Source organism: Eptesicus fuscus, chromosome 9 (genome assembly GCF_027574615.1).
Source record: "Eptesicus fuscus isolate TK198812 chromosome 9, DD_ASM_mEF_20220401, whole genome shotgun sequence".
Taxonomy (NCBI): Eukaryota; Metazoa; Chordata; class Mammalia; order Chiroptera; family Vespertilionidae; genus Eptesicus; species Eptesicus fuscus.
Window position 1 is genome coordinate 44,576,210 of NC_072481.1, and position 25,550 is coordinate 44,601,759.

General features: G+C 43.5%; 1 protein-coding gene across 2 annotated transcripts in view; it reads left to right on the forward strand.

Annotated features, from left to right (window-relative positions):
* The window catches only part of PGM1 (phosphoglucomutase 1), a 55,735-nt gene that overhangs the window by 16,090 nt on the left and 14,095 nt on the right, over positions 1-25,550 (forward strand). For both annotated transcript variants that reach the window (XR_003616765.2, XM_008139392.3), the window contains exons 2-7: positions 9,434-9,596; positions 9,957-10,103; positions 11,552-11,677; positions 14,906-15,096; positions 16,618-16,772; positions 19,457-19,572. Coding sequence is in view for 1 of the 2 variants with exons in the window: in XM_008139392.3 (XP_008137614.2) it covers positions 9,434-9,596; positions 9,957-10,103; positions 11,552-11,677; positions 14,906-15,096; positions 16,618-16,772; positions 19,457-19,572 (898 nt within the window). In the remaining variant the exon portion in view is untranslated. The remainder of the gene's footprint in view (positions 1-9,433; positions 9,597-9,956; positions 10,104-11,551; positions 11,678-14,905; positions 15,097-16,617; positions 16,773-19,456; positions 19,573-25,550) is intronic.

Below are 25,550 nucleotides of genomic sequence, written 5' to 3' on the forward strand. Positions count from 1 at the left end.
AAGAAAAACTCTTGGTATGAAGAGGTGAATCTATTTAGGCCCTGGGTTCAGCCTTCACACCAGCCCTGCGACATGATAGGTAGCTACCCAATAAATATTTATCGACGGAAAGAAACAAAGAAAGATAGAATGAATAAAGGCTTGGCAAGCCTACAGTGTCTGCCGTGTTCTACTTGGAAGGCATCCTTGCTGATCAGAATGGGGGCTGGAGTCTTTGCGAGGCCGGGAGCGAAGGGGTTCATAACTCTGCCATCGTGAAATTGATTGGACCCAAGACCAGTATGGAAGTTCCTTGTCTGAAGGGAGTCATCCTTAAGTCCCCCATATGGTTTAAATGTAATTTGTGTCATTGTGAAGGAGTACTGGCAATGCAGGCGGATTCATTAGGCCAAATTGGGTTTGCTATGCTCGACAGTAACATTCCCGAAGATGGAGTTCAACCTTTGCTGGAGAACTCCAGCAAATGAGCTTCTTAATAGCTGCCCCACTTAGTCCGAGCGCCTGCGGGAGCTTAATGTTTTTAATGCCTCTCCTTTTTTACCACACTTCACAGTCCATCTAACATTGCTGCTTCTGGTAATATTTTTATATGGGGTTGAGTACTTTAGTGGCCATAAAATTATGACTCAGGCCCATTCTTAGAATAGAAGCTTTTTTAGGGCAAGGCTTATGTCTTTTTTGGTCCGGGCTTGCATATTGACAAACACCAGGACAGACATAAGTAGTTGCTGAAAATGTTGCTCTCTGTTTTGGGCACAGACCTCTTTCCTTGGAGCCTTAGATTTGGGGTGCACTTAAATGGCTGGGTGTTTATCAACGTGTGAGAGCCACGAGAGATGGGAATCTTCCCAGTCCGTGCCAGGCTGTACAGCTGGCTCACATGCAGGGAAGTGAAAATGTAACTGTGCCCACACAGATATTCCACCCAAGAGGGGGACCCTGGGTTTACCTAGTGTGCCAGACTTCCCATAGACATGTATGACCTCTCAATGCTCACACACTGCTCTCTCTTCCCACTTGTGTTAAGGAATTATTTCAATATGAAGATGACCAGCTGGGGTGGTACATTTAACAATCTCGAAATGAAGAGGCAAACAAATAATGAACTCCAAGGTGGCATATCAAGTATTTGGAAAGTTAAGAAATGGAATCGTGCCAGCATTATTAAGTTTGCAATAACTGCTTTAGAAACATTATTTTAACCTTTAAAAATCAGAATATTTACATTTGGAAGACTTTCTGTGCCAGTTTTCAGATTGTTAGAAACTGGCACGAGGCCCAAGAGTAGGCTTAATTCTAGAAACAACAGTTACAATGTGAAAAAATATTTTTAGAAACAAGTTTTGGGGCACGTGAACACACACCAATAAATGGAGGTGTCCTAGTATCCGATGTGGACATGGTCTTCAAGGAAGCAAAGCAAGCGTTCGCCATCCTTTGAAACAAGATCTGCTGTTGGAGCTCATGCTGCAAATGAACCCGCTCTTCTGTGTATATTTTTTGTGTTGAATATCTATTTTGAATTTGTATACTTATGCCTTGATTCTTCATAATTTCTCATTTTATGGAATCAATTAACCACAAGCTATAAATGAAATAAGTAACTGTGTGGAGGAAAAACCCAACAAAACGTGATTCTTTGAGTTCTAACTTCGGCAAGAGCGTCACGGGGATGGTGGCAGACCACCAGCAGAGAGCATGCTGGAGTGTGTGGGCAGGGGGCACCCTTGTGTCCGAGTATCCCTGGACCTACCCTGGGATTTTGAGACCTCATTCAGAAAACTACCAATTATGTGGCTGGTTGTTCTGTTATCCCCAATGAAAAGATTATTGGGTTGATATTTCATGAATCTGCATCTATTATTAAATATGTCAAGACCCATATGCTGGCTTAACTTGCAAGCCTTTCTAAAACCAGAGGAAACTGGGCACTGAACTTAAAAAATATGAATTTAAAAAAATGCATTGTAGTAAGTTGAAAAACAGTGGGTGTGTAAACTGTTACTAAAGCAAGCTTACTTTGTAAATTAACTTCTAAAGAATTTTAGTTTTAAAAACTATCATAAGCAAAAATAAGCTATAAAAAGTCATTGTCTTTTGGCCAACTGGTCTTCAACTGGAGAACTGTGTCTTGTGACTTGTTTAAATGTTATGTCTCAAGGTCTTCCCTGCACATGGACCAGCCCCATGTGTCATTGGAAGGAAAACAGGCTCTCTTGCCGGTAGCTGCTTTCTGCTCATGGGGCTGTTGGTTTTGCTGGTCCTGCTCAGAGCAGACCCGGGACACGGGCATTTGTGACTCAGAGGGGGCAGCCTGCTGCTCTCAGCAGTAGCTCGCTTTCGGACCCTGCTGAAAATCTGGGAAATACTCAGATTTTGTTTGTCAACAGGTTATTCACATTTTCTCTTGAAAACTTTGACTCCTCAGTGCATGTCAAATTCTTCAAACATGTGGTGTAACTAGTCCTGGTTTACTTTTTAAGCATCCTTAACAAGTCCGCCAAAACCTTGACTGTGTAGCTTAATTAACAACTTCTGCTGAACCAGATAAAGAACACACATGCATGCATTTAAGTAGATTATTAATACAATCTCAGGGGTCAGATGGGGTTGGATATCAAATTTATTCAGGCAGTATGTTTCAAAACATTTTAGGTTCTTCAAAGGCAAAGGACTTAAACTGTTTCACTAAAAATGTTTTCTTAAAAGTCAAGACTATTTGAAACTGAGAAAATTAAAACACAAAATTTATGTTTATAGTATTTTTCTAAATAATAACTTGATCAAACCTCGTACACTCAAAACACATACTTCCCCCCTTCTCCTCTGCTTACGTTTTCAAGGGTTCGGAGCATCTTCATTCCCACTTTTCAAGGAAACGACCAAGCTGTCAGTCATTCACGGCATATTTGTAGGTGTCTGTTCTTCTAGAACTGAAGACTATTTTGTTAAATCCTTTGTGGTCAGTGAATAAATGTGTTCCGTTAAATGATCCCCCCCCCACCCCCTTTTACCTGAAATTGCATGTGGGAAGTAAAAAATCACTTGGGTATCAAAGTGACAGTGATGTAAGAAGTCCAGGAGGTCACTGATTCCTCACTTCCATTTTAAGATTGACCTTTAACTTGCTAGATGGCATGGGACAACTTTAGCTTCAGATGGCCTTCTCGGTGATGACTGCCCAGAGAGGCTCTGGTTTAAGGGGTGTCAGGAGCAGCGGGAGCCACACCGGGGTGTCTTATTCACAACCTGCTTCCTGGGTCTGCACTGGCTGTCTCTGCCTGGGCTCGGAGAGTGGAGTCTGGCAGCCATCTGGTGTTTGCAACTGAAGCCTGCTGCCCGCAGCACCCTTCGGAGCTGTCTCCACCCGAACGGGATACGAGGCAAAAATAATTGAAGGGTATTTGGCTTGGTTGTGTGGGCAGAAGTGTCCTCACCAAAACAACTTTGAAGATTGCTTTGTGTGTGGATGTGGGTGGGTGGTGGCCCTGAACTCGTTCACAAGGGGCGGCCACAACAAGGGATCAAGCCAGCTTCCTCCCTGAAGCCATTGTCCAGACAGGGCCGCTATTTTAGTTATTCAGAGGACACTGTTGCAGCGTCAGTTTGTACGGGACTATTTGGGGAGCTCTTCACTGCTTTCTGGATCCCCGCGCTGAGCCAAGTGGTGGAAATGAAAGATGAGTGATTTTGATGAATGGATTTTTGGGAAATACAGGAAAATGGAAGAAGGTCCTCTCCCTCTGTTGACTTTTGCTACAACTCCCTACCATGACCAGAAACCAGGAATTAGTGGATTACGGAAGAAAACCTATTGTTTCGAGGCAAAGCCAGGCTACCTGGAAAATTTTATCCAGAGCATATTCTTTTCTGTAGACCTAAAAGATCGCCAGGGATCCTCACTGGTGGTTGGTGGAGATGGGCGGTATTTTAATAAGTCGGCAGTAGAAACAATAGTGCAGATGGCGGCCGCCAATGGGGTTGGTATACCATGTGTTGTTGCGTTTCTGGCTCTCCACATAACCTCTTAATTGTGCAGAAATATACAAAAGTACAAGGATTTGTTTGGGGTATGCACCTCAGTTCTACTAACATCCAGTCAGGTTTCATTGTGACTTCAGAGATAGACTGCTGTGAAAATGCTGCTGAAATTACATGCCACATTGCGACATAGGGACGTAAGTTCAACTTTTTGTGTGCTGTGCTCTGTACCTATTGCTTGGACAAGTACCTGTTGCTTATTAGACATTTAAAGCGCACCCCCAGCCGTAAACTCTCCTGTGTACATTCTAACTAGTTTTGAGGGCACTCTGTCCTTTCTAAGAAGGCTCTAATGAGTAGTGGAGAGAGGAGGATTTTGTTTTCTTTCAATGGCTTCCTTGTTGAAGTTCAGTCACTTGTCAAACAGGAAAACAAAAGCCAGGGCATGCTGTTGTTGATGAATCCTGGTAGTCATGCAGAAATACGAGGAGGGGATTGGAAAATGTAAGGTGTGAGTCTTCCAAGAGGACCTGTTACAGGGGAACCTGCTCATCATGACCTTGGACACAAAGAAGCCCTGTGTGCGGTGAATTTGTGCAGCAGAGTAGAGATAATAACTCCTGTGAGACTTTACTATAAGGAGGCTCTGCTAACGCTTCGCATTGGGGAAAAAACCTTGTTGGCTGAATTAACCAAATCAGAAGGAATCTTGTGCCCAAAAGCACTGATCTTGATAATCTAACAGTTTGCACAGCCCCACTGATTTATAGGAAGGTGGGCAGCAGCACATCACTGTCTTTGCTCTGCAAATCCCTCTGTGAGACCAGAAATATATATTTTTAGTGTTTTAGATTATACTTAGCAATAATTTGGAGAACAAAGTCTTTTAGTACTTATAAATTTATAAAATCTTTTCTACTTCCTCTCTGGAAGCAATTCTGTTACTGGGATCATAATTTAGCATTGCCATCAAATGTGTTGGGCATTCATTTTCTGTCTATTTTAATGATATGCCAAGCAGGTGTGATTGCAAAAGCCAAATTAAACAACAACAAAAATACTACCAAATTAAAATTTTAAATGTTTGTAAATCCTATTGCTTATAATGCAACGTTTCCTTTCTACCTAGTTTCAGAATCTGAATGCCTTTCATGTAAAAATTGCTGATAAAGCACTCACATATGAAATTATTATGACACATACACATTTTTAAGATAAAATGTGACATGCTATAAATTTCACCTTTGAGGAGAGCTGCAAAGGGAATGGTATTAAGATGCTTTTAATCTTTTGAGAGAGAATGAATGGAACATTATTTCTCCGCATATATCTGGGCTGTTGAGTGCATCTGGTACACTGTCCCCTTTGCTGTGATGTATTTGGCTTCATTTCATTTTTGTGTGGAGCTGAAGGATGTGGAAGAGGTGGTAGGAATGTGTAATTCAGGCAGACTCTAGAGACTTTCTCAGTTTTACAATCTGAAGGTTTGCTCAATTATACATTTAAGTGCTAATCATTGACTAAATATGATAACTGCCTATGGCGTGGCAGCCAGCGCAAGCAATATTTTCATGACTTTGCAAGGGCATTCTTTATTCAAAATAGCGTTGCCTTTAGAGCAGTCCTGCTACCCAAATGGATTACTTAACACATTTAGTGGGCCAATACAGCACTTTAATCTGGTAAAGCTTCTAAAATCCTATACAGTGTGATTTCTTCTTTGTCTAACATATCATAAATTCTGACTATTTTAGCATCCCTTTGATTGTGGGCAGAACTCTAGGGAGGAAATCTAAAGGAGAGATAATCTTCTACTTCTACTACAGAGTTGGGTAGAAGTCAATGTTCCTTCCTTGCCTTTGTCAATACCCACTCCATTCATGAGCCAGTTCTTGGGAGGACTTTTCAGCCTAGCGAGCTAAATGGAGATCATTCTTTTTTTTTTTCTTTTTTTTCCCCTCTTTAGTACACTTTTATCTGGTGCATTTAAGGATTATGGAATATAATTTGCCTTTGTTAGTTTCTCTTTGTTTTTGTTTGCATAAAGCTATATGGAGTTATAGGAAATTGTAATGTACAAAATAAAATATTGGTGGTGCCCCGTTTCTAATACTGATATCTCAGATGGTCCCCAGAGCTTTGAACTTAGAGGTATGTTTAGAAATGAGACTTGAACCCGTGTATATGACTAGCAGGGCGAAGAAAATGGATCTTGTCTTTTGTGAAACATAAGACACGAGGCCCTATTTTCAATTAAAAGGAAAATGTAAGTTTTCTTCCTGTCATGTCTGACTATAAAATATTGGGGAACAGTGAGGTACCCATTGGTGGTGTGATATGAGAGAGGCAGACAGGAGTAGCAGGAGAGGAGAAGGGCAGGGAACGCTGGTGGGAGAGGGACTCTCAGTGCCAGGCTGAGGGGGTTCCCTCTGAGTCGGTAGACATTGAGGAATCAGAGAAAGATGCATCTTTTCTTCTTTATTTTTTTTATGGCGAATCATACATAACAAAACTTTGCATTTTAACCATTTTTAAGTGCACGCTTCAGTGGTATTGATTACATTCAATATGCTCCCTTCCCCCCAGCCCCTGGCGACCTCTGTTCTACTTTCTGCCTATGAATTTGACCATTTTAGGTACCTCATATAAGTGGAATCAGACAATATCTGTTCTTTTGTTTCTGGTTTAGTTTATGTTTTCAAGGTTCATCCCTGTTGTAGCATGTATCAGAGTTTCATTCCTTTGTAAGGCTGAGTATTATTCCATTGTCTGTATACACTGCATATTGTTTATCCAATAATCTGTTGATGGATGTTTGGGTTGTTCTCACCTTTGGCTGTTGTGTGTAATGCTGTTATGAACATGGGTGTGTAAGTTATTTGTTTGAGTCTCTGCTTTCTTTTGTGTGTATATCTAGAGGTGTAATTTCTGGATCAAATAGTACAGGGAGGATTTTTGAGTTGAGGAGGGACACAGGACTATAGAAAGGTGAACTAGGTGGGCCTGAGGAGGTAGGCTCAATTCGGCCAGGGTAGAGCAGCAGAGGTACAGGTGGGAGAGAAGCAGGGGAGACTACAGTCAGGAGCTGTTATAAGTCTTCCGACTTCCTTAACGGAAGGACGGTAACAGAGTAATATTTTCCCAGCATCAACTTTACAGTTAATTTTCCTGAGGGTGATTCATGGGAAAGAGTCTGCTTTGGAAGGGGATGTTTTGGCCAGCGGTACCTCTTCTTGGGCCCACGAGAAAGAAACTACTAAGGGCTTCCCTGGCTTCTCTCTCTCAGCTTTCCTTTTTACTATTTCCCCCTGGCTTAGTCCCCTCAGTCTTGGGCCATCACTGACTGCAGACATCGCCATAAGGAATGGTAGAATTAAGGAGTGATTTGGGTGGCATAGATTCATATTTATTTTTACCAGTCTCTCCTTCCACACCATATGCATACAAAGTCTAAGTAAAAGTCAGTATGCTTCAGGTGCAAATACAATTTCCAGATAACTCCACCAGCCACGCTGGCTGATGAAGTTGCCATTTCTAAGCCATGCCTAGAAATGGAACTCCTCAACCATAGTCTTTTATTCTCATCAGAACCACACCGGGAAACTGCTGGACGTGTGAGATGTTTCCATTCCCACTGTATAGAGTCAGGAAGTTTCAATTTCCCAGCTATTGCCACTGGATGCCGTGTGACCTTGTCATGTCATCGATCCCAATGTCTACCATAGCACCTTCCCATACTTGCTTGTTGTTCTTGCTGTTAGGTGGATGTAAGAATGAGCAAATGGGCAGGAATGTGACAACTTGGACCTCAGCTGCTTCATCTACACAATGGGAGGAGCCCTTGTGAGGATGAATGGGAAGTGCCATGGGCTGTAGAAAGCTCTCAGAAGCTCAGGATAATCATAATATTGATTTCACACCATCTTCAGGTTTCTCTAGTTTATTTTATTTATTTATTTTTTAAATATATTTTATTGATTTTTTACAGAGAGGAAGAGAGAGGGATAGAGAGTTAGAAACATCGATGAGAGAGAAACATCGATCAGCTGCCTCTTGCACAATCCCTACTGGGGATGTGCCCGCAACCAAGTTACATGCCCTTGACCGGAATCGAACCTGGGACCCTTGAGTCCGCAGGCCGACACTCTGTCCACTGAGCCAAACCGGTTTCGGCAGGTTTCTCTAGTTTATAAAGAAGCCTATTTACAGCCCCTACCCTAGTTGTTACCACTTCCTGAGGGAGGCAGGATATAACAAAAATATTAGTATAACAGAAATTGTTCGGAGATAGACATATGAGCCGAGAGGTGACTGAAATTGAACCAGCTGCTTCCTGGGAGGTGGGTGGTGGTGGAAGGGTGGAATTATAAGGCAGTGACCGATGGGAGGGTGACCTCTGGGAGGATGGCAAAGGTAACAGTCACAGAGAAACTTTGAGAACACATCTACTCTCAAGTTGTTTCTTCGACCATATTTATATCTGATGGGCCCAAAGGAAACAACAAATGGAAAATTTCAAAGCATTCCCATCCCTTTCTTGTCTCAGAAGAAAGAATGGAGGGAGGGCACAAACTCCTTACTTATAAATCTTTTTATGTGGCAGTCACATCTTCTCCAAGTATGTCAGTCTTCTCCATGTGTGTCCAATGTGGGTCATGCTGAGACATATAAATGACTATCATGTTAGTGAAGGAAGAGCTAGGAGCTGTGCTGATACCATTTTGAGAGATAATGGGAAGGTGAGTTAACACAACAAAACTACTACCTGTAGCCCTTTCATGTGGGTAGTTCTGACTGGTTTACCCAGTACTAACTCCCAGCATTTCAGGCCTTGGCCCAGAGGTGACTCATACAGTACCTGGCATGCTATTGTGTTAACATCTAAGCTTGACTGGAAATGTAAATTCTGAGATACATTTTGTAATAGATTTCATATAAAGTTTGCCTTTTTTACTTTTCTAAACATTTTAATTTATAGAAGTCTTCTCATTGGATTAGAATTTCTTTTAAGCTGAACTTATATTCTTTTCCCAACGTGGATGGAAAGTATGATTGAATTGGATAAAAATGTGGGTTTCCTCACACTCTTTCAGTGTATCCAAATTATGAACCTGGTCTGGAAAGACTCTGTTTTGCATATTCTTACGTTTTCTTGCCAGAGTCTTACAGTACAGATCATACACTAAAACTTCACAGTCCCCCAAAACTATTTGAAGGAATGGCTTTGTTCAACAATAATGATTTTACTTCAATAAGAGTATTATTTGTCAACAACAATAATATTCCACTTCAAAATAACAGTAACCACCCAAACTGTAAAGATTCAATAAAGAACACCTTTCCTGGTCCAGTAGGATAGTTCTTGGTTCATCTGCCTGTGGTACTGGGGTTTCTGTGCAGGAGCTCTGGACTCACTGATGCGAAAGTGTGTGTTCTGGATTTCTTCTCCTAGATTGGCCGCTTGGTTATTGGACAGAATGGAATCCTCTCCACCCCTGCTGTTTCCTGCATCATTAGAAAGATCAAAGCCCTTGGTGGGATCATCCTGACAGCCAGCCACAACCCTGGAGGGCCCAACGGAGATTTTGGAATCAAATTCAATATTTCCAATGGAGGTGAGTGTGCTGTCATTTTGAGGATGGTCAATTTTATGTTCAGGAGGATAAGCCAATAATCAATGCCGTGGGAGGCCAGGGTTCTGGTTCTGGTCCTTAGTAAAGGGGGCCTCTTTGTTTCCTTTTGGTGGAAAAGAAATGCTTCTCACTCTGCTGTACCTGAATGTGAGGAGCCAGGCACCGATGGTCATTAACATGGTATTTTCTTTTAGAAAACCCTGATATTTTGCTGCCTGGATGATGAGATGAATGGCAGATGTGCGAGTGAAGAGGAATTGATGAGTTTCGCGTTTTTTTTTTTTTTGTGTGTTTCCATGTCAGCTGTACAAAACGACCCACTGTTCGCTATTTGGTTTCCAGGTCCTGCTCCCGAAGCAGTAACTGATAAGATTTTCCAAATCAGCAAGACAATAGAAGAATATGCAATTTGCCCTGACCTGAAAGTAGACCTCGGAGTTCTGGGAAAGCAGCAGTTTGACCTGGAAAACAAGTTCAAACCCTTCACAGGCATGTTCACCTCCCTCTTTCCCTCCTGCCCACCCCTAGTTCCAACTTGAGCGATTTGCCTTTCCAGGTTTTAATAATATGGGCGTTCAGCTTCAGAAAGATTGTGGTCACTGAGCTTTGCATGCATTAATTAGCACATCTGGAATTGGGTCCGGGACTCTAGAGGCCTGGGTTCTCTGGGCACTGCCAGTGCTCAGCAGTGTGACCCTGGGTAAGTCATTTCCAAATCTCAAGGCCTCAGCTTCCATATCTATATCACGAATTTGGCTAGAAGACTGGTAAGATTATAATCATAACTAACTTTTATTGAGCTTTTTTTATGTGCCAAGCTCTTACCATTTATTATCCTGCTTTATTCTTGCAGTAGCCCTGTGAGGGCAGCACTGTCGGTATTCACTTTTTCCAGGTGAGGAAACAAAGGCTGAGAGAGCTTGAGTAACAGGCTCAGCTCACGCAGGGAGTGAGTGGTAAGCCGGGATTCAAACCCAGGTGTGAATGATTCCAAAGCTTGGGTTTTGATTTTTTTTTTCCCCCTGCCCTAATATTCAGTAAAATCAAACGACACCATTTTGGGGGCTAAATTGAAACTCCCTGTGTAGGCAGTCGTAGTAAACATTTTGTTGTTAAATATCAAGGTGTTACAATGATTGATGGAGTAAATGTTTGTGAAATTACTCATATTTGATTAATAAGGGTGAGATGGTTGGCAACGTGACTTGCATTCTGACTTTGCTCTAACATGTGTTCTTCCCCCTGGACTGCATTTTTTGTTTGCACCCCCCCATGGAGAGCGGACAGTTGCAGCCTAACGAAGAGAAGGTGGTGCTTTGCCACATCCTGAAGACCTGCTTAGGGTTTAGAAAACATCAGTAGAGAATTTCCTAAATTCTTAATGTCTTGAAAATGTTCAGACCCCTGAAAATCCAGCAATACTAAGTTCTTATATTTATTTTATTCCTTTAGTGGTGCATGTGAAAATGATTCATTAAAAAATACTTTTTCCTGCTTTTTACCATTAAGTTTTGATGGCAATGGGCCTGGAAAAAGGAAAGGAAAGTAGGTGTCACATTTTCTGTTATTTATGACACCAAAATACACTTCTCATGAAGATGGATAGGGAATCAATGTGGCAGAAAAGCTGAGTTTACCGCCAGGCAAACCTCCTTCAAAAATCCCCTGAGTGCCCCATCCCAGCTGTATGGACAAGTGGTTTAACCTTACAGACCTTGCGTTTCCTTGTCTACAAAATAGGACCCTATCATTTACCTCCCAGGAACATTGTTAGTATTGAATACGGGATCCTGTACCAGGCCTGGCATCGTGGGGCTGGTCGGTAATTGGCTTTTTAACATAGCCATGGCATGTTTACAGCCACGCAATCATTGCAGAGGAGAATATTTCTAAATGTGCTTGGTTCCTCCATCTTTCAATATTGCCTCTTCCCACAGTGGAAATTGTGGATTCGGTGGAAGCTTACGCTGCGATGCTGAGAAACATCTTTGATTTCAGTGCCCTGAAAGAACTGCTTTCTGGTCCAAACCGACTGAAGATCCGCATCGATGCCATGCACGGAGGTACGGGGCCACTTCTCTGCCACGCCCTTCTCTCAGATGTGAAGCTGCTCTCTGCTCTGTGCATCATGATGCTTTAACAAGCCTTTTCTTAAGACTTTCTCTGGCTCTTCTCCCCTCATTTTTTATTTAAATTTATTGGGGGGTAACTTTAGTTAATCACATTATATAAGTTTCAGGCATGCAACCTTATAATACATCATCTGTCTATTGCATTGTGTATCCACCACCTAAAGTCTCATCTCCTTCCGTCACCATATATTTGACCCCCTGTACCCTCTTCATCCACCCTCCACGCCTTTCCCCTCTGGTAATCACCATACTGTGGTCTGCGTCTATGAGTTTGTTTGTTGCTTTTTGTTTTGTAGCCCACATAGGCGTGAAATCATATGGTTCTTGTATTTTTCCATCTCTGATATTTTTTAAACAATTATTTTGTAACCATTTCAACTAAATGGTTTTATTTCAACTAGAAATAAAAATCTAACTATATGCAGCAGGCAGTAGAGACATTCCCCACAGCGAGGTGGAGTGGAGGGCAGTGTTTCCACATTAAGCATCAGGTTTGTGTCATGTGCAGCTGCGTTTGTGGACTCTTCCTGCCTCTCCGAAGATACCTTACATTCTATTCTAAATACCCCACTATTTCCAAGGGGGCGTTTTGTCATTTACTAGATGGGGTGAACACTCTCCTGAGCCCCACAGCCCCTCTCGTCTGCCCCCGCATGCTCCTTTTCTTAGAAGCAGGCAGAGCAAGCCCAGGATTAAATTCAGAAACAACAGGATGTGTGTCTCTCCCTCTTCTTCCTCTGGGGGGTGTGTGGCCAGGTCAGTAGAGACAGCAGCTGTCATTATGAAGTGAACCATGAGGTTTTCTTGCGTGTAGGAATATGGGAATTCCTGAGCATTTAGGTTGTTCATTTGTTTTGTAATAATTTAGAATTTTGGAAGCTTTGAGCAGCAGGAGTTTCCTTGGTGTTGGAATCCAGCTGCTTGTCTGGCTGAGAAAGACTTTCTTCTGTGCTGAACCCTTTTGACAATGCTGTTGAGAGCCTCCTGTTAACACTGCATAACCAGGGTTAGAAAGCCTTCTCCTGGAGGCTGAATCTCCCATCCTGGAACTCCTCCCATTGGGCCCTAACTTGGCTCTGGAGTCCCATGGATGGGTCTACTTTTTTGTTAAACCTCACCCAAGGCCATGCTTAGAGAGATTAAGGGAGATAGAGAGAGAGATAGAGATAGAGACAGAGATAGAGATAGAGAGAGATAGAGAGAGAGAAGAGAGAGAGAGAGAGAGAGAGAGAGAGAGAGAGAGAGAGAGAGAGAGAGAGAAACATCAATGTGAGAAACACTGATTGGTTGCCTTCAGCACAGGTCCTGACTGGGGATCAAACCCGTAACCCAGGCATGTGCCCTGACCGGAAATTGAAGCAACAACCTTTTGGTGCACAGGACAATGCTTAACCATCTGAGCCTCTCCAGCTGGGCTGGGTGTACTTTATTCAGACAAAAGCTATTCTGTTTTTTCAAACCATGAGACAGACATGTATTGAGTACCTACTACATGTATGCTTGGTGGGTAGGCCTGGACTCAAAGAGCTTGCAGTGCCTGGGGTGATGAGATGGGTAAAAAACTAACATCACCAGGCCCTAGCTGGTTTGGCTCAGTGGATAGAGTGTCGGCCTGCAGACTGAAGGGTCCTGGGTTTGATTCCATTCAAGGGCATATGCCCGGGTTGTGGGCTTGATCCCCAGTGGGGGATGTGCAGGAGGCAGCCAGTCAATGATTCTCTCTCGTCATTGATGTTTCTATCTCTCTCTCCCTCTCTCTTCCTCTTTGAAATCAATATAAATATATTTAAAAAAGAAAGAAAAAAAAAAAAAACAACACAAAAAACTAACATCACCAGGCCAACAAAATGAGGATTAGATAGAATTTCAAGTATTCTCTTTGGGGTGTGGAAGAAGGTATAGTTTGATAAGTATTAAGCAAGGTTTCTTGGAAGAAGTGGCAACCAATTTAGCTTTTATGTAAGACAGATCGAGGGTGGTGGAAACTCAAGTGATGGTCATTCCCAGTGAGGCAGTGGCTGTCGCAAATGCACGAAGTTTTATGTTTGTAAGATGCCACAGTAGAGGAGTGAGGGAAAGCCTAGGTTGGCTCAGGAATGGGGCTTATAATGGAGCATTTGCTGAGAGGAGCTGGTCATGAAGTAGACTTCTTTCTCCAGGCCTTTCCATTGTTCCTCTAATGCCTCAGTTTCTATATCCCTTACAGCCCCTGGCTGCCTGGATCTCATTCTGTGTTGTGTCAACAGCTTCCTTAACATGTGGCTCCTAATGGGAGATGCACATTCTATCCTGTGCTGATCTCCGCAACATAGTATATTGGTGTCAGTACCTTCTTTGAGGAAAACACGTTCTCAGTATTTTAGAGATGAATGTTCTTGGTAGTTATGCTGGATGTCACCATAAAGTACGGGACTAGTTTTTCCTGATGTTCATTGTTGTAGTTACTGTCTTTGTCTGTACTCTTTTAATCAGTTTGTCAGATAACTGATGGAGTAGAAAGATTAGGGTTCTGAATCCCAGCTCCCACTCCTACTGGGTAAGTTTGGGCAAACAGCTTCATATCAGAACCTCAGTTTTCTTTTCTATAAATTGAAGGTGATAATCATAATGCAAACATTTATACCATGTGCCAGTACTGTTTTCAGTCTTTCATATTAACTCACTTCACCCTGCTAGATAGCTACTACAATTATCCTCATTATGCAGATAGAGGAGACAAAGGCACAAAGAGACTAAATAACTTTCCCAGAATTATACAGCTGGAGATTGGCAGAGCTGGGATTTGAACCTAGGCACTCCGATCCCAGAGTCCATGCTCTTACACACTGAGCTGTGCCAACCCTGTGGGCCTTTTCAAGGACTGAGTGAGCAAACGGTCGGGAAGTGTCTGGCACAGGTGTGTTGTAGGGCCTTCATGATGGTCAGCTCCTTCCCTTCTTCCCACTCTTTCCTTCATCAACTGTTCCCACCCTTTCCGACCTAATCTCTCAGTACTCCTCTTCGTAGAACCTCCTACTCCACCGGGCTATGTTTCCGCTAGCTCCTGCATACAGTTTGCACATTCTCATTGTCGTGCATGCCATTTTCTACCTCGTCCCCCAACCCTCACGGACTTTCATAAGCGTTATTTTCTGAGTCTTCATTTCATGCTGGACACAGTGGTGGGGCCGTATGTAAAGAAGATCCTCTGCGAAGAACTCGGCGCCCCTGCCAACTCGGCAGTCAACTGCATTCCTCTGGAGGACTTCGGAGGCCACCACCCTGACCCCAACCTCACCTACGCCGCTGACCTGGTGGAGACCATGAAGACAGGAGAGCATGACTTTGGGGCTGCCTTTGATGGAGATGGGGTGGGTATAGGTCCCTTTAAGTGAACTCTGACGCAGGCTAGGCCTGATCCTACAGAGCGGGATAAGTGGGCTGCACCTGCCTGACCCTGTGGGCCTAGTGAGTGAGAGTCAAGATCTTTCATTGCACCTGGGGTCAGGGCTAAATAATTAAAAGACCTTCTTAAACAGAAATAAGAGTCCTTGAAATTAACACATATTTTCTTTTTTTTAAATATATTTTTATGGATCTCAGAGAGAGCAAAGGAGAAGGAGAGAGAGATAGAAACATCAATGATGAAAGAGAATCATTGACCGACTGCCTCCTGCACACTCCCTCCTGGGGATGGAGTCTGCAACCTGGACTGGGAATCAAACCGTGACCTCCTGGTTTACAGGTCAACACTCAACCACTGAGCCACACAGGCTGGGCAACCCATATTTTTAATTTCATACATTTATGTTTGCTAAGAGTGGCAGGATATTTAGGGCCTTGTTATGATCTAATGACTACTGATTCATGAGCTGGCTGGGTTCTAGATACCTATCCTAAGATAGGTTTCTATTCTCAACTAGCAGCTAGCTACTTATTCAATCTCTGGAAAGGATTTTGGAAATATAATATCCCCATTCATTCATTTACAATAGCTGAATGATGGAACTATAATGAAAGCATTAACCTTTTATTCCCTCTCTATAATTAAGATTTTTAATACCCACTCTTTTATTTACATTGGTGAACATACGTATACCAGACAAGGAGGAAATGTGTTTTAGGTTTGTATTCTTGATATCTCAGAGATAATAGGCACTACACATGTCTACTTCATTGAAAATTTGTATATTCTTTATTGTTGCTTGTTGTTCTTTGACATTAGCTAGATTTGTTATTTTCCTGAAATATAAGTTTTCCCATATCAAAATTTGGGGAAATTGAAGGGGTCTGGAGCAGATACTATTTTGCAATGCATCTTTCTGAGGCAGTGCATGATGGGAGTTTCTCTTCCCCGTGTTCTAGAACTTCCTGCATATCAGGCACCGAGGAAGCAGGGATGGTGGCAGCATGCCTTGTTGGTTCTGCACCAAATGGACGGGCCATGATTTAGAAGCCCTTCCTAGAAGAAATCTCCTTTGTTCCTCAAAGGATGCCAGACAAGCCTACTAAACTGTATAAACAGCCAACATTTCCATTCTTATTTCTATCTCTCCTGTCCTCTGGGAGAGAGGTGATTGGTTCCAGGGTTTGGGAAAGGTCTGGGAGGTTAAAGTCAGCCGGCCTCTGGAGGGAGAACAGGGTATTCGGTTGAGAAGGAGTTGGCTTGCACTTTCATTGAAAACAGTTTTAGCTCTTTGGCCCAGTGGTACTGTACAGATCCATTCGAAACAAAATCCGGTGTTTAGAACCCACACTGAATAAATGTATCAGTTTTAGGTTTTATAATTCAAAGTTCCATTCCCCTCCCCCAGCCCCCACCATGTGGGATAGTTTGATTTCTTCCACAGTTTGACTAAAAGCTCTTCCTTTGAAACCCCTCTCTCTCAAAGGATCGAAACATGATTCTGGGCAAGCACGGCTTCTTTGTGAACCCTTCAGACTCCGTGGCTGTCATTGCTGCCAACATCTTCAGCATTCCATACTTCCAGCAAACCGGGGTCCGCGGCTTAGCACGCAGCATGCCCACCAGCGGGGCCCTGGACAGGTAGGTCTCTCCGTTCCCTTAGCCCTCAGCAGGCCCTTTTCTGTGCTTGGAACACTCTTCCCCCCCTTCCAGCCAGGGCATCTGATGCTAAATAAGTGCTTATGTTAGGAAGAAATGGGTGAAGTTTTTTCTGGGTGAGATGTCCCGTCTCTGTGATCCCTTAGCACCCTGCACTTCTTTCACCGCAGCATGTACCACGCTGTGTTCTGGTAGCCTGTGGACTTGACTAGCTGCCCTCCTGGACTATAAACTTCTACAGAGAAAAGACTGACTAATTCACCATCCTAAACTCCACCTGACCATAGTGTGCCTCGTACGTAGATAATAGGGGATACACACACACACACGCACGCACACAGTTTAGAAAATGAATGATTGAATGTTAATGAATAAATGAATGGATGGCCCTCCCACTGTAGCCAAAACATTATTCTAAAGAGCCACTTCCTTTAGCCGTGTGCAGAGTGCGGGGAAAGAGCAGTTTGAAGTAAGATCAGTGTTTCAAAGAAGCATTCCTCGTCACTCCCTCATTGGATACCCATGCACATACAAACACAGCAAATGTTCACTTATCAAAAATTGAAATAAACTGAAAGCTCAAATAGTTTAAAAAATTACATTCAGTTTTTATGAGAAAGGACCCAGTGACAATAAACAGTGGATATCTGTGATTTGCTTATTTATTTATTATATATAACCTCATTTATAAAGGCTTTAAGGTGGATTATAAGATCACATCTAAAATTATTGAAAAATATCAGTAATAAATAACAAATGAGGGCCAACCAGGGAGAATGTTAACTAGAATGTTAGGTGCCCAGTAAATGCTGAATGAGTGAATAAAGAACAACTGAATGACTAAAAGGCCAGAGCAGGTAGGAAAGCAGAACGCATATATCTAGGCTCTTATAATAATAACTAATATTAATTGAGAATTACCTAGACACTGAGTACTTGATATGTTATGTCATTAATTCTCAGACCAACCTCATGGGGTAAATGCTATATAAACACCACTTTACAAGTGGGAAAACAAGAGGGACAAAGAAGTTAAGTCACATGCCCAAGGTCACCCAGCTAGTAAAAGGCTAAGTCAGGATTTAAACCCAGAATCTTTTTTCTTAACCACTGGGCCATGTAGCAGTTTTCTATTGTGGGTTTTGTGTGTATGTGTGTTACAGAATAGTGCTGACGTCAGCTAACAAGAGAATAATGATTAATATTCATATAGTGGTTTGTGGTTTACACAGTGCTTTTTGACATTCACCATCTCAATTTATCCTCACAGCAATCTTTATTTTTTTCTTGTTAATCCTCACCCGAGGATATTTTTCCATTGATTTTTAGAGAGAGTGGAAGGGAGTGGGAGAGACACACAGAGAGAAACATCGAGGTGAAAGAGACACATTGATTGGTAGCCTCCTGCACGAGCCCCGACCAGAGCCAGGGACTGAGCCTGCAACCTAAGTACATGCCCTTGAGCCTAATCGAACCCGGGCCTCTTCAGTCTGCAGGGCCAGTACTCTCCACTGAGCCAAACAAGCTAGGGCATTGCAGTCCTTATTTTTAAGAAGAAGAAACCAAAAAAGAAGCTAGCTGTCTTGTCTACGACCCCACAGCTAAATAAGAGCTTGGATCAGAACCCAGGGCTTCTGCCTCTGCATCCTCCACCTAAAGTCGTGAGCTGGTGTGTGGCCACATCACTGTACATTAGACCTCTCAGGTCCTGAAATACTTTCTGCATCATCCAGGAACAGTTTAATTCCAACTTCTGGAAAAATTGATAATCCATACATAGAATCACAATGGAAACACCTCATTACCCGGTTAAAAGTTCATTGTATTTCACAGTTTTCAAAATCTTATCATTTTCCTCAAATGTTAGAATTGAAACTCGACACTGTTTTGTTAGCAGCAGGCACGCGTTCTGGAAAGCAAACCTCACTAAAACAGTGAATGAAATGTGGTAACTTCCTGTTCAAAGGGCAAGGCATCTAAAAAGAAGTCACTTAAAGAAAGTTTTAAATAATCTAAAGAAGTATAGGGAGAAGTAAAAGATGTGTTGGAGGGGGCAGGGGACCATGGGTCAGTGTGGATGAAGCTGGTGCAAATGGGAGAGCCTGCTGGGCACTGTCTTTGCGGGGCCTTCTGTTGAAATGAAAGGAACATTCGACTGGCAGCTGAATAGCAGGCCCTGGGCATCCTGGCTGTGTGACCTTGGGCTGATCACACAACATTCTGCGCCCTCTTTCCTTCTCTGTAAAATACTGACCTCCTAGACCCCATATTCTATTATTTTGTCATTATAAGTACATCAAAACACCATTCTTTTGTTCTTTATAGAATAGTTATAGATGTTGACTGTCTCCAAAACACGTGCAGTTAAATAGCCCCCAAAACAAGCTTTCACATTTTGCTCCTGTTGCTTCTTCTAAGGTATTAAAGTCAGTGAGCTGAACTAATTCTTTCTTCTTCCTCTTCTACCCCCTCCTCCGAGTCCACATAGAATAGCCCATTGTGCACAAGTTTTCTCTGACGATTTTCCACCAATCCTAGAATTGTGTCTACCTCTGAGCAGTGCTAAATGGGACCCTTGATTACAATAATGGTTGCTATTTTCCCTCCCTCACATGGCTATGCTAACAGTCCTGCTGTGATGTAACTCTGATTTCATGCCTTTGAAGGGTGGCTAATGCTACAAAGATCGCTTTGTATGAGACCCCCACCGGTTGGAAGTTTTTTGGGAATTTGATGGATGCCGGCAAACTGTCCCTTTGTGGCGAGGAGAGCTTCGGGACTGGTAAGTACGCAGCCCTGCGCTACCCCTTTCTTTTCCTGTCAACACGACCTGCAGTGAAAGCTTAGACTGCTAGGGCCGCGCTGAAATAGCAACGGTAGCCGATGTGTCCTAAATCAGGATGCAACTTATTTATAACAACCCCGGTGAAGTGTACACATTTGAAAAGCGGCAAGCACGTTCAGCCCAGGAGGGCTAATTTTAATTTCAGGAGGATCACATCTACCGAGACAGGAAGCTTGGGGGCCTCCTTGGCAGCCTGGTCATTGAGTCTGTGGGGACTTAACAGAGTGATAAACATATTTTTCTTCCCTCAGTGGTCAAGGAAACCTTTATAAATGTTTTCATTTCTAGGGAGAAATATGGTAGAGCGAGTCAGTTTTTCATTTTTATTTAAGGGAAGGTTTCAGCACAGCATTAAATCATTCTCTTTAATAGGCCCAGGTTTTCTATAGCAACGAGTTGTGATTTATTGAGGTTAAATGAAGGGAGACCATTAGGGTGGAACTAAGTTGCTAGGTGATCAAGAAATTAAAACTACTTTCTTGACCATGAGGATGTATGTGTAAATTGTGGTACAATGGAAGAGTGGGATGTGGTATGCTTAGGGGATGTCCCAACACCCTTAAACCCCACTTTCTGTGCTCTCCCTCTTCTTTGCCTATCTGATGTTTACCTGAAGTTCCACCTCTGTGACCTTCCCCACTACCCTATCCTACTACATCGATCTCCCTTCCTTTCCAAGCATCCATTTCAGTGTGTGGCCCTTTCCTATGTGTTAGTCTCCAGCTAGGTTGCAAGGTACTTCAGTGGCCATATTTCTTCTCCTCCTATTCCCTCTACCCCATATTTTGAAGTAAAAGGACCAATCTTCTATGTCCTTCAGTACTCTACTTCCATTCTTTAGCAAAGAAAAGAAGACCAAAATCTAGTGTTATATGAGTCTTGCCATTGAGTTGCAGTTCATTTGAGGTTAAACAGAATAGAATGCTGATTTCATTTATTATCCCACAAGTACTGGGGTAGGGTGGGAATTTTGAGACACCTATTTATAAAGTTGCTAGAGGCCCGGTGCACGAAATTCATGCACGGGTGTGGTTGGGGGTGGGTGGGTGGGGGCGGTTTCCTCAGCCCAGCCTGCACCCTATCCAATCTAGGACATCCCTCACACAATTCAGGACTGCTGGCTCCCAACCGCTTGCCTGCCTGCCTGCCTGATTGCCCCTAACTGCTTTTGCCTGCCAGCCTGATCACCCCCTAAACACTCCCCTGACAGCCTGTTCGATGCCTAACTGCTCTCCTGCCAACCTGATTGCCCCTAACTGCCCTCCCTGCTGGCCTGATTGCCCCTAACTGCCCTCCCCTACAGGCCTGGTTGCCCCTAACTGCCCTGCCCTGCTGGCCTGGTCACCCTTAACTGCCTTCCCCTGCCGGCCTGGTCACCCCTAATGGCCCTCCCCTGCTGGCCCAGTTACCCCTAACTTCCCTCCCTTGCCAGCCTGGGTGCCCCTAACGGCCCTCCCCTGCCAGCCCGATTACCCCTAACTGCCCTCCCCTGAAGGCCTGGTCACCCCTAACTGCCCTTCCCTGCTGGGCTGGTCACCCCTAACTGCCCTCCCCTGCTGGCCTGGTCACCCCTAACTGCCCTCCCCTGCTGGCCTGGTCACCCTTAATTGCCCTCCCCTGCAGGCCTGGTTGCCCCCAACTCCCCTCCCTTGCCAGCCTGGTCGCCCCCAACCTCCCTGCCCTGCAGCTGGTCCCTCCCAACTGCCCTCCCCTGTAGGCCTGGTCTCCCCCAACTGCCCTCTCTTTCAGGCCTGGTCCCCCCCAACTGCCCTCCCCTGCAGGCCTGGTCACCCCCAACTGCCCTCTCTTTCAGGCCTGGTCCCTCCCAACTATCCTCCCCTGCTGGCCATCTTGTGTCCACATGGGGTGGCCATCTTTGACCACGTGGGGGTGGCCATCTTGTGTGTTGGAGTGATGGTCAATTTGCATATTACCTCTTTATTATATAAGATAAGCAATTTAATATCCTTGAGGGAGTGGCAATACTTCTTGGTAATGAATTGGCTTGATAGAATTGGAGGGTATTAAGGAAGATGAATGAGTTGTAGCATTGAACAAAGTGTCCACAAAGAAGGCTGGATGATTTCCCAAGGTTCTAGGTCCACTTAGGGTACCGCTTAGTCCTTTCCTACCTCATAAAATATGGGTGATGCTACATTACTCCACAGGACACTAAATGAATATGCAGTGAACCTGTGAGGTGGTCTCCTCCCATGAAATTCGCCCTAGTGTTACCCAGAGCAAGCTTGGTACCAGTCACTCTTCTTTATGGATGAAGCTGTCTTTGAAGGCAAACACCATGTCTAAATCTTTGGTGTTCTAACTCCATGTGCCTGTTTCTAATGAAAGAGAAAAGTCTAGAACAAGGTTTCCCAGGGTGTTTGGAAGTCTAGAACAAAGTTTCCCATGAGAGGGTTCTGAGTTCAGTGATGATTGGGAAAATTGGATGCACCTCTCTGTCTTGGCGATTCACATTATTAGCAGAGGAAGATTCCAAAACATTCTACTGTAAGAAATCCTGTCTGTATAGTTTTAGCTAAACATAGTTAAGTGCCTTCCTCTTTTTGTGTGTGTGATATATCTAGTAACTTCTTGCTCCACAGGCCCATGTGGGAATCACTGGTCAAGGTAAGTCAGAGCCCTGGAGCCAACTAGGCATCCCTGGTACTGAGTGGCTGGGGATGGGCCTGAAGACGGGACAGCACAAGCTGCTCCTCTCTCATGTGACAGGCCTGCAAGGACTGGAAGGCCGTCCTCAGGTTCTCTCTTCTCCAGGTCACCCTCATGCCACATTACTTATATACCCAGCTCCAACTTCTGGGTGCTCCCAAGTTCACCAGTGCTCCTCGTAGGAAATCAGGTGCACACTGAGCCTCCAGGGTTGACTGGCAGGTAAGGAATAGAGTGGGATGATTATTTCCAGGGAACTGGGCTCTGAACTGTGCTTGATAGGACCTTCACTTATAGGACATTTTATAATACTATTTGGCCCACATAATGTTATAGATAATTAAACCCCTTTAAGTTTTTACTCAAGAGCATTTGGCAAGAAAAGTTTCCCATGTGACATTTGTGGAATTGATTTCTTTGAACCCAAGTATTTGACTTTAAAAAATATATATGTTTTTTTATTGATTTCAGAGAGGACGGGAGAGGGAGAGAGAGAAACATCAAGGATGACAGAGAATCATTGATTGGCTGCCTCCTGCATGCCCCCTACTTGGGCTCAAGCCTCCAATCCGGGTCTGTGCCCCGACTGGGAGTGGAACCATGACCTCCTGGTTCATAGGTCAATGTTCAATCATGGAGCCACACCGGCTGGGTCCAAATATTTGACTTTAAATTTCCTGTTAGCCTTTGTTCTTGTTTATTCATTTGTCAATCCACTAAACAAATACTAAGTGCCAACCATGGTTCTGTCTTCCCTTAGATATCTTTTTTTATTCAAACAGAATGCATCATGAGAAGAATCCGCAAGCTCTTTCTCTCACTCTTCGAAAAAAAGAAAATTGTTCTGTAATATTTCTGAGATAAACATTTTAGAAATCAGACTGGATAGCCATGGGTCTCCACTGCTGTGAATGAATGTAGCTGAACTTATTTAACTTCTCTTCTCCTAACTTATGAGGAGTTAATTTCTACCTACTACATCCCTTGATGGCAAATGTTTCTAATAATTCCTTTATAGAGTTTCTCAGGGTTGATATTAGTGATTCTAAAAGGTTTGAAATATTTGAATTCTGTAGCTTAATTGGGTATAGGATCATTTATGTCTGCATTTTCCAGGCCAGATCAGAGGCAGTTTCTTAGGAGAACCTCCCTAACCTTCCAGAGTGGGTCAGATCCCCATGGCACCACACACTTCTTATTTGTTGCACGTATTGCAGCTGTAATTTTTACATTTATCTATGATTACTTGATTAATGTCTTCTCGCTCCACTAGACTCTAATTTCCACGAGAACAGGAGCCACATGTGTCTTATTCTCCACCATATCCCCAGAGCCTCCTATAAAGCCCAACACATAATAGGTGCTTAGCAAACAGTTGTTGAATGACTGAGAGAATGCACTATTCATTTGGCACCCTCTTTTCCAAACAGAATCCTGGTGTTAGAAAGGAAAGAACTTTAAAAGTCACCCGATACAATTTTTTATGTGTTGCTGGAATCATAAGTGACCAGTCAGTGCTCTTCTGCTTAAACACCCGCCTCAGTGGAGAATCCCCTCCTCACCCCTTGCAGCAGTCTGCCACTCTTCTGGGGACTCCCAGCCGCTCACATTCCACAGTCCAGAGTTGGGGACCCAAGGTCTTTGTGAGAAGAGATGAGCTTTTATAAAAGAAAAAGGAAAGTTTACTTGCGAAGAGGTACAAAGGAGTCAGACTTCAGAAGAACTGGCTTACCAAATAAAACAAACCACTAGCATTTAAAAGCCCAAGCCCTGATATTACTACGGTTACCAACTATACATTAGTCTGTTTATGTTGGAGAAACGGCAACTATCTCACTGGATTATTATAGCCAAAGAGGCTGGGACACTCCCTCTGACATCAGCATTACAAACACTAGGGATAAAGGTGTGTTTTTGTTACGGACTCAGACATGGGCACTAGAACTAGACAGCATGAACCTGTTATTTTTGGTTGATCTCAGGGTGCAAAGTTATTCCCCCCCCCCAACTGTGGATGATGATGTACGTGTTTATACGCAATGGCAAAGGGCAAAGTGGTCAGTTCTGTTCCACCTTGAACTTATTGGGAAATTGGGAAGGTCATAGAAAGTGAAGCCACTGAATAGAATAGAATGTCACTGCTTTTGAAACTCTTCCTCAGGAAAATGGGGCGTTGGAAAAAGGGATAGGGAGCCAGGTTGAATATCAACTTGATATGCCATGGAACTATGCCAATAGATTATGATCTGGCCAGGTGTAGAGGTTAGCATCATTTTCCCCCTCTCCCATCTTTAAAAGGTCCTCGTGCCGATGCATCAGATAGCAGTGATAACTTGAAGAGGTGCACCATTCGTGCTTTGCAAATTTCTTTTAATTTACCTCCATGAAAAGACCTTCATATTTGTACTTCTTTTCATCAGTTCATTCCTCAAATATTTATGGAGTTTCAACTGTACCCCAGATGCTAGGTGATGCTCTGGGGACACAGTGTGGTCCTGGTGGAGGGCTCTGTGGAGTCCATATTTGGGGAAGGAAGTCAGATCCTGGCCAGGTAATAACAGGTGTGCAGAATGATAGAAGGCAAATACAGGGCGCACTGGGAACTTTATCTCAAGCACCTCACTTGTTTCTGTTGTGTAGAGGATCAGATTTTCTATCTAGTTCTCTGCCTGTTCTAATCTGCAATCTCTTGAGCACATTTCCCTGTAGGTAAAAACCCCTCAGGAAGGTTAGCGCATCCCATCTCTGAAGTTCCCAGAGAGAATACCCCAATAGAATGAGGCTAATATCCTAATTATAAGAAACTCAGTTCATTTGTTACCTGCACACCTGTCTCCCTCACCTGTATGTCTGTGCTCATCTGTGAGGGCAGGGTCTTACTCACCTTGATATTGTCTCATGTACTTGGAGCATGAAGGCACTGATTCCTATTTCTCGAGTATAAAATGGAGTTTGGGTTAAGACACAGTTCCTGCTCGTCAGATGCCTACTACGTTTCTCCATAGGAAACGAAGTTCCAGGGGCAGTCCCCAGCCAGTGCCAGATTGATTACTAAGTGGAAAGTTTGGGGAGTCCCTCTGGGGCTGGTGTGATCTGGAAAATGCTTTCTGAGGAGCTTACCTGGCCTTTCAGAGTGAAGTCCTCTGTGCAATGAAAGCCAAAGAGGACAGGGCTCCTGAACCTCCCAGCCAGTCAACTGGGGTCTGACCATTGTTTGGGTAAAACCTTATTGAGAGCTGACTGTA